The sequence below is a fragment of the Nerophis lumbriciformis genome, linkage group LG07 (assembly GCF_033978685.3).
Source record: "Nerophis lumbriciformis linkage group LG07, RoL_Nlum_v2.1, whole genome shotgun sequence".
Classification (NCBI taxonomy): Eukaryota; Metazoa; Chordata; class Actinopteri; order Syngnathiformes; family Syngnathidae; genus Nerophis; species Nerophis lumbriciformis.
This window is the reverse complement of record NC_084554.2, coordinates 13,497,059-13,511,387: the sequence shown is the minus strand read 5'-3', so window position 1 is coordinate 13,511,387 and position 14,329 is coordinate 13,497,059. Positions and strand designations below refer to the sequence as shown.

Sequence of the window (14,329 nt, the reverse complement as noted above, 5' to 3'; positions counted from 1 at the left end):
TTAACAAAAAACATTTACAGGCATCATTTTTAATTAATTTGGATGTTTTTCAGTGGCGCCAAAGAGCATACATTGCAGACGTTGACATACCTGTCAGGTCCAGCCGCACTGCGCGACGTGTGACTGTGAACTCTTTCACCTCCGCCCGCAGCCAACAGCAGCAAATAAACACGTCTCTCATGTCCGGGCGAAGAATATCTTTACTCATATCTCTTTCCGAAAAAGAGTCGGGCTAAACTTGGCTTGGCGGTCGGCTTACTTCACTTCAAAGTGTGTCCTCACTCGTGTACACCAGGCGGGAAACGTTCGTGTTCCGACGACTAAATATTACTCTCGGAATGTTAACGAACAGCATTGTTATCATAAATGTATTTGATTAAAACGGTGTGGAGAATTTGTTTTAATTAGTAAAAATATTAATGAGTAAACAACATTGAATCTCCCGCGTCATTGCGTTTGTCGCATATGTGTTACGTCATAAGAGGGCGAAAGTGTATCTCAATTTTGTGTGTTATAACTTAATACACTCCGTACACTAGAATTTAGTGTACGCTTCATCCTGGACAATATTCATGACAAATTTGTGCTTTGTTTTAAAGAGGTGCTATTTGGATTTACACTGTATGAAAAAAAATTTTGAAAATTAATTTTTACCTTTGCAACCTCGTTATACTATTGGCTAAGTTTTATATTCATAAATGTAAGTTTCTCAATACCCGACCTGTTTTTTGTGCCTTTAAAAAAAGAATTATAACTCTACATTAAAACACTCTCTACCTCTAATAACCAAAAAGCTGTGAAAACGATGATGCTGTGTTCCAAATTTAGGTTATTTACTGAGATTAAGTGAGCCTATGGCTTTGCACTTTGTTTTATATATATATATATATATATATATATATATATATATATATATATATATATATATATATATATATCCATTCATCCATCTTCTTCCGCTTATCCGAGGTCGGGTCGCGGGGGCAGCAGCCTAAGCAGGGAAGCCCAGACTTCCCTCTCCCCAGCCACGTCCAGCTCTTCCCGGGGGATCCCGAGGCGTTCCCAGGCCAGCCGGTAGACATAGTCTTTCCAACGTGTCCTGGGTCTTCCCCGTGGCCTCCTATTTATTGCATTCTATTTTAGTTACTTTGAATTTACAACCCCGTGGCGCAGTTTTGTACTGTTTTTGTACTGTTTTGTTTTTTTACTTTTTTTGTACTTACTTTGATTATTATTTTCAACTGTTTGTAAATGTTGAAATTTATAAATAAAGGTTTATATAAAAATCAAATAAATACAAAAAAAAAATTCAAAAAAAATTGTGTATTATAATATTGATCCACAAAAACTATCTCTATTCTGTGTATTGTAATAATAAACTACAAAAAGTATCTTTATTTTGTGCATTGCGATATTGGAACGACAGAAAGTATCTTTAGTTTGTGTATGATCATATCAAACTACAGAAACATTATTTTGTCAATATATAATAAACAAAGTGCAAAGCCATAGGCTCACTTAATCTCAGTAAATAACTTAAATTTGGAACACAGCATCATCGTTTTCACAGCTTTTTGGTTGTTAGAGGTAGAGAGTGTTTTAATGTAGAGTTCTAATTTTTTTTTAAAGGCACAAAAAACAGGTCGGGTATTGAGAAACTTACATTTATGAATATAAAACTTAGCCAATAGTATAATGAGGTTGCAAAGGTAAAAATTCATTTAAAATTTTTTTTTCATACGGTGTAAATCCAAATAGCACCTCTTTAAAACAAAGCACACATTTGTCATGAATATTGTCCAGGATGAAGCGTACACCAAATTCTAGTGTACGTAGTGTATTAAGTTCTAATACACAAAATTGAGATACACTTTTGCCCTCTTATGACGTAACACATATGCGACAAACCCAATGACGCGGGAGATTAAATGTTATTTACTCATGAATTTATTTACTAATTAAAACGCATTCTCCACACCGTTTTAATAAAGTATCTTTATTTTGTGTATTATATTTCTGAACTGCAGTGTAAACATCTTTATTTTGTGTATCATCATATTGGAACAACAAAAAGTCCTAATTGTGTGCATTATCATACTGAACTATAAAAAATAGTCTTTATTTTGTGTATTATCTTATCAGAACAACAACAAGTAACTTTATTTTGTATTCTAGATTTATTGAAACAACAAAAAGTATCTTTATGTTGTATTCTATATTTATTGGAAACACAAAATGTATCCTTATTGTGTGTATTATCTTATTAAACTACAAAAAAGGTATCTTTATTTTGTGTTATATCATTTAAACTACAAAACTCTTTAATTTGTGTATTATATTAAACTACAAAAAGTATCATTGTTTTGTGTATTATCAAAGTAAACTACAAGTATTATTATTTCTGTGTATTATCAGAATAAACTACAAAAATAATCTATATTTTGAGTATTATCATTTAACTACAAAAAATATTTTTATTGTGTGTATTACCATATTAAACTACAAAAAAATATTTTTATTTTGTGTATTATTACGTTACAAAAATGATCATTTAAACTACAAAAAATATATTTAATTTGTGTATCATCAGTAGGGCTGCAAATCTTTGGGTGTCCCACGATTCGATTCAATATCGATTCTTGGGGTCACGATTCGATTATAAATCGATTTTTTTCGATTCAACGCGATTCTCGATTCAAAAACAATATTTTTCCGATTCAAAAGGATTCTCTATTCATTCAATACGTAGGATTTCAGCAGGATCTACCCCAGTCTGCTGACATGCAAGCAGAGTAGTAGATTTTTGTAAAAAGCTTTTATAATTGTAAAGGACAATGTTTTATCAACTGATTGCAATAATTGGCTTGTGCAGCCCTTTGAGACACTTGTGATTTAGGGCTATATAAATAAACATTGATTGATTGATTGATAATGTAAATTTGTTTTAACTATTAAATGAACCAAAAATATGACTTATCTTATCTTTGTGAAAATAGTGGACAAGCAAGTGTAAGCCACTGTGACACTATTGTTCATTTTTATTTTTTTTATAAATGTCTAATAATGTCAATGAGGGATTTTTAATCACCGCTATGTTGAAATTGTTACTAATATTGATACTGTTGTTGATAATATTCATTTTTGTTTCACTACTTTTGGTTTGTTCTGTGTCGTGTTTGTGTCTCCTCTCAATTGCTCTGTTTATTGCAGTTCTGAGTGTTGCTGGGTCGGGTTTGGTTTTGGAACTGGATTGCATTGTTATGGTATTGCTGTGTATTGTTTTGTTGGATTGATTAATTTAAAAAAAATAAAAAAAATCGATTTTTGAAAAATGAGAATCGATACTGAATCGTACAACGTGAGAATGGCGATTTGAATTCGAATCTATTTTTTCCCACCCCCCTAATTATCAGCCTACCCCAGGGCAGCTGTGGCTATGAAAGTAGCTTACCACAACCAGGTGTGAATGACTAATGTTCTCTGTGAAGCGTGTCTAGAAAAAAGCGTTATATAAATCTAATCCATTATTATTTATTATTATTATATTAAACTACAAAAATTATCAAATGTTTGTGTTTTATCGTAATAAACTACAACATTTTCTTTATTTTGAGTGTTATTTAATCTCGCGCGCCATTGCTTTTGTCGCATATGTGTTACGTCATAAGAGTGCGACGGTGTAAAGTGTAAACAAGGGCTGCAGCTTCCTCAGTGGGTTGCTCTTCCGCCCGTTCTTTACTCCGTTAATATTCGCGTTTATTTTTATACCACGATGCTCGACGTCGCTTCAACGTATCGCCCCCTCTCGCAGTAATAGTTCGTGTTTCATGAGCGGCTGCGATGGTGCTTTCCTTGGTGAGCCTGAGCGCCATGAAGGTGGTGAACGAGCACTGCTCGTCGCCGCGGTGGCTCCGGTGGGTTCCGCGGGAGCTCTACGGACCGTTGCTGGACGCGTCCTTAGCCGCGTGCAGGCCGCTGGCCATCAGCGACCTGGTCCACAGATGGCCCGAACGCAGATTGCTTGTCGGCGGGCGGAGGAACCGAGGACAACCGCCTCCGTGTCGCGCCTGCGTGCAGGCTCTGTTGCTTGCAGTGGTCAAAGGATTTTCCGATCAAAGGTAATTAGAACCTGGGCCACCTTTCTTAACGTTATGTTTTTTTTGTTTTATAGTAAAACAAATGGATTGGGAATAAATTGTTCAATATTTGGGTGTAAAATAAAAAAGAATAGACACATACATATGGACCAGAGGTGTCCAAACTACGGCCCGCGGCCGGCTGACGTCTTCGATTTGACCCGCTAAATGTCATGAATGAATTGCCCGCAGGGAGATTGCATTCAATTTAATAAGAAAGACTTTGATGATGTCATTTTGTTGCCATCAAGTGGACAATGCAAATAACTTAGGTCCTATGTGTCAAAGTCAAGGCCCTGCCCGCGAATGAATGATCTATGGCAGTGGTCCCCAACCTTTTTGTAGCTGCGGACCGGTCAACGCTTGAAAATTTGTCCCACAGACCGGGGGGGGGGGGGGGGGGGTTGTTTTTTTCATAAAAAAATACAATCATGTGTGCTTACGGACTGTATCCTTGCAAACTGTATTGATATATAATGTATATATTGTGTTTTTTATGTTGATTTAATTTAAAAAAAATTAAAAAAATATTTATTTTTTTATTTCTTGTGCAACCCGGTACCAATCGGCCCAGTGGTTGGGGACCACTGATCTATGGCAGTGGTCCCCAACCACCGGGCCGCACAAGAAAAAAGAAATGAAAAATGTTTTTATTTTTTTATTAAATCTACATAAAAACAGAATATATACACTATATGTCAATGTATATCAATACAGTCTGCAGGGATACAGTCCGTAAGCACACATGATTGTATTTCTTTATTATAAATGAATGATAAATGGGTTGTACTTGTATAGCGCTTTTCTACCTTCAAGGTACTCAAAGCGCTTTGACACTACTTCCACATTTACCCATTCACACACACATTCACACACTGATGGAGGGAGCTGCCATGCAAGGCGCTAACCAGCACCCATCAGGAGCAAGGGTGAAGTGTCTTGCTCAGGACACAACGGACATGACGAGGTTAGTACTAGGTGGGGATTGAACCAGGGACCCTCGGGTTGCGCACGGCCACTCTTCCACTGCGCCATGCCGTCCCTTATTAAAAAAAAATATATATATATTTTTTTTAATTAAATCTACATAAAAACAGAATATATACTCTATATATCAATGTATATCAATACAGTCTGCAGGGATACAGTCCGTAAGCACACATGATTGTATTTCTTTATTAAAAAAAAATATATATATATATATTTTTTAAATTAAATCTACATAAAAACAGAATATATACACTATATATCACCACTGATCTATGGCACCCGGGATATTTGATTAGTATTAGAACCGGCCCGCAGGCCACAGCCGCCTGCTGTTTTGCACGCACCAATATTCCCATCAGATTTGGCGCTAGGAATTTTCAAAATGGGGTCGCACAGTAAATTTTTGGGGTCCCACTTTTTTGTAAGCGTTTTGAAAACAAATGATAAATGTATGCATTATCCTGTTATATCTCACATTCTGTATTGTGTTTTGGAAAAAGGTTGTCATAAACGTTACTTAATTCATAAAAAAAAAATAATACAAAAGAAAACACATTTTTATGCATTTGTAAATGTATTCAGTTATAAACATTCATTCACTTTCTTCTTTCCTTCATGGATCTAAACTTTACCGCTGCCGGTATTTTTTTCTATATTTTTATTGTAATATTTTCGAATGTGTTTGTTCTATTATTGGCCAAAGTAAGACAAAGAAAACAATCTGAAGTTGTCTTTATTTTGGTAGTTTTAATGCCATGATTTTAATAGTCCGGCCCGCGTGTGCACACATTTTCCTCCATGCGGCCCCTGAGCTAAAATTAGTTTGACACCCCTGACTTAGGTCAGTGACCTTTAATTATGCTTAATTGGAGCATGTGCAACAATTACTTGATGGTAGGTATGGTGTTCCTGGGATTAAAGGCCTCACCTTTTCTCCTGCAAACATATTGCTGGGTATTGTGGCCAAACAGCTCAATTTCTGTTTCATCTGACCACAGAACTTTCTTCCAGAAGGTCTTATCTTTGTCCATGTGATGGCAGATGAAACAAAAATTGAGCTGTTTGGCCACAATACCCAGCAATATGTTTGCAGGAGAAAATGTGAGGCCTTTAATCCCAGGAACACCATACCCACCGTCAAGCATGGTGGTGGTAATATTATGCTCTGGGCCTGTTTTGCTGCCAATGGAACTGGTGCGTTAAATGGGACAATGAAAAAGGAGGATTACCTCCAAATTCTTCAGGACAACCTAAAATCATCAGACCGGAGGTTGGGTCTTGGGCGCAGTGGGGTGTTTCAACAGGACAATGACCACAAACACACATCAAAAGTGGTAAAGGAATGGCTATATCAGGCTAGAATTAAGGTTTTAGAATGGCCTTCCCAAAGTCCTGACTTAAACGTGTGGACAATGCTGAAGAAACAAGTCCATGTCAGAAAACCAACACATTTAGCTGAACTGCACTAATTTTGTCAAGAGGAGTGGTCAAAAATTCAACCAGAAGCTTGTGGATGGCTACCAAAAGTGCCTTATTGCAGTGAAACTCGCCAAGAGACATGTAAGCAAATATTAACATTGCTGTATGTATACTTTTGACCCAGCAGATTTGCTCACATTTTCAGTAGACCCATAATAAATTCTTCAAAGAACCAAACTTCATGAATGTTTTTCTTGCCGCGACCACCCTTGACTTTTTACTTGTTAATGGACGAGGGATGTAACAATAAACGGTATAATGATAATTCGTGATAAAATTCCCGACGGTTAGTAATACTCCATCCATTTTCTACCGCTTATTCCCTTTGGGGTCGCGGGGGCGCTGGAGCCTATCTCAGCTACAATCGGGCGGAAGGCGGGGTACACCCTGGACAAGTCGCCACCTCATCGCAGGGTTAGTAATACTGTCTAATTTTTTAATTACCGAAACCCCGTCATTTATTAATGCATTCTAGGCAACACGATGCGCACTAGCGTCGTTTGGCTTTATAATCATGGCAGACTAGCGACACTGACTTTTCTTTGCTCAGGAGATTTCCCCTCGTAAACGGAGCTAAGCGCTTGGTTTAATGTTATTTTCCATTGCTTCCCGGCGTGTGTTTAAGAGCGCACTGCTGTGTTTAGATGGAGACAGGTGTGGACAATATTGGAGACAGACACACTTGTCCCCACACTAAAAGTATACAGCGAAGGAGAAAAACTATTTGATGTTACTTTTATTTGGTCAATACAGCGTCCATCAGCTGCAGTGACAGAGTTAATGAGGTAAGGAAATATGCAGCAGGTGATGTGTCGTGAACGTTGTCACAACTTGTTTATAATATCTTTAGTTTGTTTATTGGGATGTTCACGCCTTCTTTATTTAACTGCAAACTGTATCAGTGTTCAAATAACATCAATACTAGCTAAAAAGTTTTGTCATCTCATCGAATTGAACACAGGCTGTGAAGTTTGTGTATTCGATTATTTTTGTTGGCCAAACTTTTGTACTGAACTAAGAGAAGAACAAAGCTTGTTTTAGACTTCATCTTCATTAGCCAAACTGCTTTGTTTCATTTTAATATCAAAAAGTAAACAGAAGGGTTTTTTTTCATGTTATAAAAGGTATTACTTCAAAAACCATTCATGTGACACAGCATTTTGTTAATGTGTATAATTAATTTCTATACAACATATTTTTGCTCAAACTCTTAATGGATCTGTTCTGATACAGCATCGACATGTACCAGTACATATAAATGTACATAACTTGAAAATAATAATTACAAAAAAAAACCCTCCCTCTATAAAAATAGAGATAAAGGCATCATGAAATGACAAAAAGCTGACAAATTTAGATTAATAATGAATTTAAAAAAAAGTTTGTATATATATATATATATATATACACCGGTATATATATATATATATATATATATATATATATATATATATATATATATATATATGTTTGCTACTGCGTAGGAGCACTCCCTCAAACCTGTTGAGTAATGACAATAAATTGGAAAATTTGAAGGTGAAGATTGCCGTTACAATATATATATATATATATATATATATATATATATATATATATATATATAAATATAAAATCTCCTTTAAGGAAACACATGCCTTGACCTGAAATAGTAAACATTTGAGGCCTGTACATATATATATAGTTACTACAGCTGAAACGATTCCTCGAGTAACTCGAGTAATTTGATTACAAAATACTTTCGAGAAATCTTCGCTGCCTTGAGGCGTCGTTAAGTTTTTTTTACGGCTTTTTGCCTCGTTTAATAAACTGTAGTCAAAGCTCACATTTCGCACGGACCGTTTCGGTGTTGCACAGCGTGTTTACGTCACAGATCTAGGGCTGCAATAACTAATCGATTAAATCGATTAAAATCGATTATAAAAATAGTTGCTGATTAATTTAGTCATCGATTCGTTGGATCTATGCAATGCGCATGCGTAGAGGCTTTATTTTATTTTTTTAAATAAATTTAAAAAAAACTTTTTTTTTTTTTTAATAAACCTTTATTTATAAACTGCAACATTTACAAACAGCTGAGAAACAATAATCAAAATAAGTATGGTGCCAGTATGCTGTTTTTTCCCCCAATAAAATACTGGATAGGATATAAATGTAGTTTGTCTCTTTTATCCGATTATTAATCGATTAATCGAAGTAATAATTGACAGATTAATCGATTATCAAATTAATCGTTAGTTGCAGCCCTGCACAGATCATACGCCCCCTGCACTGCACAACACCGCTCTTTTAAATACGCCTGAGTTTAGAAAACTTTTTCGCTGACATAACTCGCAATGGCAGACGTCGCAAAAAGCAGTGGACAAGATTCATAGCAAAACGAGGGAATTAAGAAGCAACACACGTTGCCTAAGGTGTCGGAACACTTCACACTAAAATCAAAGGAAAACACAGTAGTATGCAAACATTGCAAAATGGAGCTCGCATACCACAATAGCACAAGTTCGATGCTGTAGCACCTGTCGAGAAAGCATCCGATTTGAGAGACGTCCAGAGGCGAGGTAAGTCATCTATTATCAAATGTAAACGTAAAAGTTGTGTTAGTAAAACACATTTTATTCATTATGATAACTAGGATGTGTTCTCTAACTCCCGCAAAGTCATCAAATGTCGCCAAAAGGTGTTGAAAACTAACAACGTATCCGAGCTGTCGTGTTCAATTAGCCTTTCATTAGTAACCCTCGTTTATGCGGTCACACCACACAGCACATAGGGCTGTGAGCGCAACTGTTTTTATTAGCACAATCAACCAGGGACGCATTTTAGCTGTGCGTGTCAGCCTTCAATAATGAAAACCGGTGTTTAGGAAATAAGACAATTAGGCCAAACGCAATAATTGAGGGCACATCTTAACATGTATAATTAAACCTTAATTAAGCAAAAATATGATTTATTCGATTAATCGATCGGGATATTCGATAAAATACTCAATGACTAAAATATTCGATAGCTACAGCTCTAATAGTTACTTTACATTCTTTCGGCCTTCGACCAAATTAGTTGTTTTTTTTAGCCCAATGCGGCCCCCCAAGTCCAAAAGTTTGGACACCTCTGATTTAGACCTTGCTGCTTCAACCACGACTGGGATTTTAAGACAGTACCTTTTGCTTTGCAAAAAAAAAGTAGTAGTAATGGTACTTACCTTTTTGTTTCCTTGCTTGCATTTAGATGCGCACTGCGTGTTCTGGACTTGTGCGGCGTGCATGATGAGGGTTCATCGGTGGACACCATGGGGGGCTGGTCCCTGACTGTGGCGCTGTGCACTACCATTGTTCAGGCCAGGGCCGCGGCACACAGGAGGCATGGAAGAGATAAGGAGAGGAAGACGTTCTCCGCGATCCACAGAGACAAGCACGTGAAAAGACAGCGAGCACAACGGAAGAGGCCCAAGGAAGCAAATGAGTTGGTCTTGAGCTGCATAGAAGGCAGACCATCTAGGGGGGTTCTGGAGGAAGGGGATGTGGTTAGGAAGTGCAAGGAGACGGACAGACTGATAGATGCACCAAGCAGCACGGAGGAGGAAGAAGAGGATGATATTTGCGTGTCAGTTTGGGTTAGAGCGGATATTTTCATCAACGCCCGCTCTTGGGAGCGTATGTGCTTGGCCCTGAGCACGCCGGCGCCTCTCAAGCTGCATTGTCGCTACCTCAGAGTGGAGGAGATTTCCGTGTCCAGCATCAGGACTGTGCTGGACCTTCTCCCTCGCAGGGGTCTGCTGGGCGTCGACGTGCGCTACAGTAACCTGGGCGTGACGGGCCTGGCGCAGCTCATGCCTCTGCTCGCCACCTTTCCCGACTTGAAGGCCCTCCGTCTGCAGTACTGCAACCTGGACCTGCGCCGGGACGAGCCAGGCCAGGAGGAGGCGCTCGGAGATCTCTCTCGGGGTATGGCGCAGCTGCGGCAACTGCAACGTCTCAGCCTGACGGCGCTGCGCTTACCAGGTCAACTCTGTGTGCTGCTGAGGTAGGAAGACTGCACACGCACACATTCTTGTGTTTCTTGCCTTCTTGAGACCTCCGAAAAATGCCTACCTCTGTAGGACCACCCTTTCTAGATGTATAAAGATTTGTATTTACAACATTAAAGGGGAACATTATCACCAGACCTATGTAAGCGTCAATACATACCTTGATGTTGCAGAAAAAAGGACCATCTATTTTTTTAACCGATTTCCGAACTCTAAATGGGTGAATTTTGGCGAATTAAACGCCTTTCTAATATTCGCTCTCGGAGCGATGACGTCACAACGTGACGTCACATCGGGAAGCAATCCGCCATTTTCTCAAACACAGAGTCAAATCAGCTCTGTTATTTTCCGTTTTTCGACTGTTTTCCGTACCTTGGAGACATCATGCCTCGTCGGTGTGTTGTCGGAGGGTGTAACAACACGAACAGGGACGGATTCAAGTTGCACCAGTGGCCCAAAGATGCGAAAGTGGCAAGAAATTGGACGTTTGTTCCGCACACTTTACCGACGAAAGCTATGCTACGACAGAGATGGCAAGAATGTGTGGATATCCTGCGACACTCAAAGCAGATGCATTTCCAACGATAAAGTCAAAGAAATCTGCCGCCAGACCCCCATTGAATCTGCCGGAGTGTGTGAGCAATTCAGGGACAAAGGACCTCGGTAGCACGGAAAGCAATGGCGGCAGTTTGTTCCCGCAGACGAGTGAGCTAAACCCCCTATCGACCCTAGCTTCCCTGGCCTGCTGACATCAACTCCAAAACTGGACAGATCAGCTTTCAGGAAAAGAGAGCGGATGAGGGTATGTCTACAGAATATATTAATTGATGAAAATTGGGCTGTCTGCACTCTCAAAGTGCATGTTGTTGCCAAATGCATTTCATATGCTGTAAACCTAGTTCATAGTTGTTAGTTTCCTTTAATGCCAAACAAACACATACCAATCGTTGGTTAGAAGGCGATCGCCGAATTCGTCCTCGCTTTCTCCCGTGTCGCTGGCTGTCGTGTCGTTTTCGTCGGTTTCGCTTGCATACGGTTCAAACCGATATGGCTCAATAGCTTCAGTTTCTTCTTCAATTTCGTTTTCGCTACCTGCCTCCACACTACAACCATCCGTTTCAATACATGCGTAATCTGTTGAATCGCTTAAGCCGCTGAAATCCGAGTCTGAATCCGAGCTAATGTCGCTATAGCTTGCTGTTCTTTCCGCCATGTTTGTTTGTGTTGGCTTCACTATGTGACGTCACAGGAAAATGGACGGGTGTATATAACGATGGTTAAAATCAGGCACTTTGAAGCTTTTTTTAGGGATATTGCGTGATGGGTAAAATTTTGAAAAAAACTTCGAAAAATATATTAAGCCACTGGGAACTGATTTGTAATGGTTTTAACAATTCTGAAATTGTGATAATGTTCCCCTTTAATAATATATACATACAATGCAAATATAAAAATGGTTGTGAAAAATGAGTTGGAATTTCACAAGAAAAAGGTCACAATTTAACAAGAAAAACTTTGAATTTTGGCAGTATTATAATAAAAGTTGTCATTTTACTCAACGCAAGTCAAAATTTTACAAGAAAAACTGAACATTTGTGCATTATGATAAAAATTGGAATTTTACTCAATAACAGTCGTAATTTTACAAGAAAAGCTTAACATTTTTACAATTTTATGGAATAAGTCGAAAAAAGTTACAATTTTATAAGAAAACTTAAATGTTGGCAATATTATAATCGGAATTATACTTGGCAAAATGACAAGTCATAATTTTACTTAAAAAAATGTCACTACTTTACAAGAACACAAACATTGACAATATTGTGATAAGTCAGAATTGTATATGAGAAATGTTACCCTTTTGCATTAAAAAGTAATAATTTTACGAGAAAATATTACAGAAATATGAGAAATTGTTCCCAATTTTATAAGAAAAAAGTCGACTCATTGTGAGAAAAAGACTGCTTTTAGGTTTGGTTTTTTAATTTTTTTGTTGGTAATTGGTTTTTAATCTTTATTATTTACTTCAAGTTATTACACTGTCTTTATATACATATTTATTTTATTTTTGGCCAAAGAGGGCGCATTTCAATTTCTTATACACTTATTACATATGTTGGCCAGAGGGGGAGCACTTTTTAAAACCGACACAGTCAATTTGAAAAATCCCTCCTTTTTGGGACCACCCTCATTTTGATGGATTTTCATCACAAATGAGACATTCTCTATAGGATGCAATGGTTTTCCGTATTGGGACCATGATTTCGGTACAGACTTGTTCACCGGTCCTCATATGGAAGGTACTTTTCCTTGTTGATGTCTCAAGAAGGGTAGAAATACAACACACACACACACACACACACACACACACACACACACGCAGTGTAGCGAGACAATAATACTCTTCTTGGTGCAGTTCACTACCACAGCCTCTGGAGGTGCTGGAGCTCCCCTATCTGAGCCTGAGTGCGGCCGACCTGTCCTACCTGTCCTGCAGCCATCACGCGTCCTCTCTGCAGCATCTGGACCTGAGTCAAAACCATCTGGATGCAAACACGCTGCCGTCCATGCGCCGCTTTCTCTCCCAGGCGTCGGGCACGTTGCGCCACCTCTTCCTGATGGGCTGCGGACTGAACGACAACTTACTGGGCCTGCTGCTCCCTTCGCTCGGGTGTTGCTTGTCCCTCCAACGCCTCGCCCTCGCTCTCAACCCGCTGTCCACGGCTGGCCTACATGAAGCGGTGAGGACGGCGGCAAGGATGCCCTCCCTGCGCCAGCTGCTGTACCCGATCCCCCTTGAAGACTACGAGCCGGGCCTTCCCGAGCTGCCCTCCAGCGCTCAGCTCCTGGACTGGCCTCTGGACGAGTCCAAACAGGTCAGCGTCACCGAGAGCCGCCTTAACCAACTTCTGCAAGACTGTGGACGCTCTGACCTTTTCCTGACCAGTGACATCATCAACTTTGAGAAAGACTAGGTGGACGAGAGCGGTGCAGGAAAATGGCGGTTGTGTGTAACATTTTTGTCATGCAAGTGAACAATTCACTTTCTTCATTCAAGCAAACTTTTTTCACCAGTCAACAATTAAAGACAAGGCAATTAATATCTTACCGAGAATCGTCTATTCTCTTCTTATAATCTTTTAACAGACCACGCCCGGGCTGCCAGATCTGGCCCGCCACATTATTTTGTGGCCCGCGAAAGCCTGGAAAGAATAAGCGTCAATAAAGCACTTTGTCTTTCTTACTAAACATATTAGTTCTTTCAAAGTTGGCAGAAATTTTGCAGGTACTGCATGTTAAGAAGGGGAACCGGAGGGTGTGCTCTAACTATCGTGGGATCACACTCTTCAGCCTTCCCGGTAAGGTCTATTCAGGTGTACTGGAGAGGAGGCTACGCCGGATAGTCGAACCTCGGATTCAGGAGGAACAGTGTGGTTTTCGTCCTGGTCGTGGAACTGTGGACCAGCTCTATACTCTCGGCAGGGTCCTTGGTGCATGGGAGTTTGCCCAACCAGTCTACATGTGTTTTGTGGACTTGGAGAAGGCATTCGACCATGTCCCTCGGGAAGTCCTGTGGGGAGTGCTCAGAGTATGGGGTATCGGACTGTCTGATTTTGGCGGTCCTGTATGATCAGTGTCAGAGCTTGGTCCGCATTGCCGGTAGTAAGTCGGACATGTTTCCAGTGAGGGTTGGACTCCG

The 14,329-nt window shown here is 39.3% G+C and overlaps 1 protein-coding gene across 1 annotated transcript; it reads left to right on the top strand.

Moving 5' to 3' along the window:
• Positions 1 to 3,560: 3,560 nt before the first annotated feature.
• LOC133609821 (leucine-rich repeat-containing protein 14) lies at positions 3,561 to 13,726 on the top strand. The gene is made up of 3 exons (XM_061965798.2): positions 3,561 to 4,118; positions 9,831 to 10,625; positions 13,046 to 13,726. Exons 1-3 carry the CDS (start codon positions 3,841 to 3,843, stop codon positions 13,602 to 13,604), a joined length of 1,632 nt encoding a protein of 543 aa, XP_061821782.1. The 5' UTR covers positions 3,561 to 3,840; the 3' UTR covers positions 13,605 to 13,726.
• Positions 13,727 to 14,329: the final 603 nt, after the last annotated feature.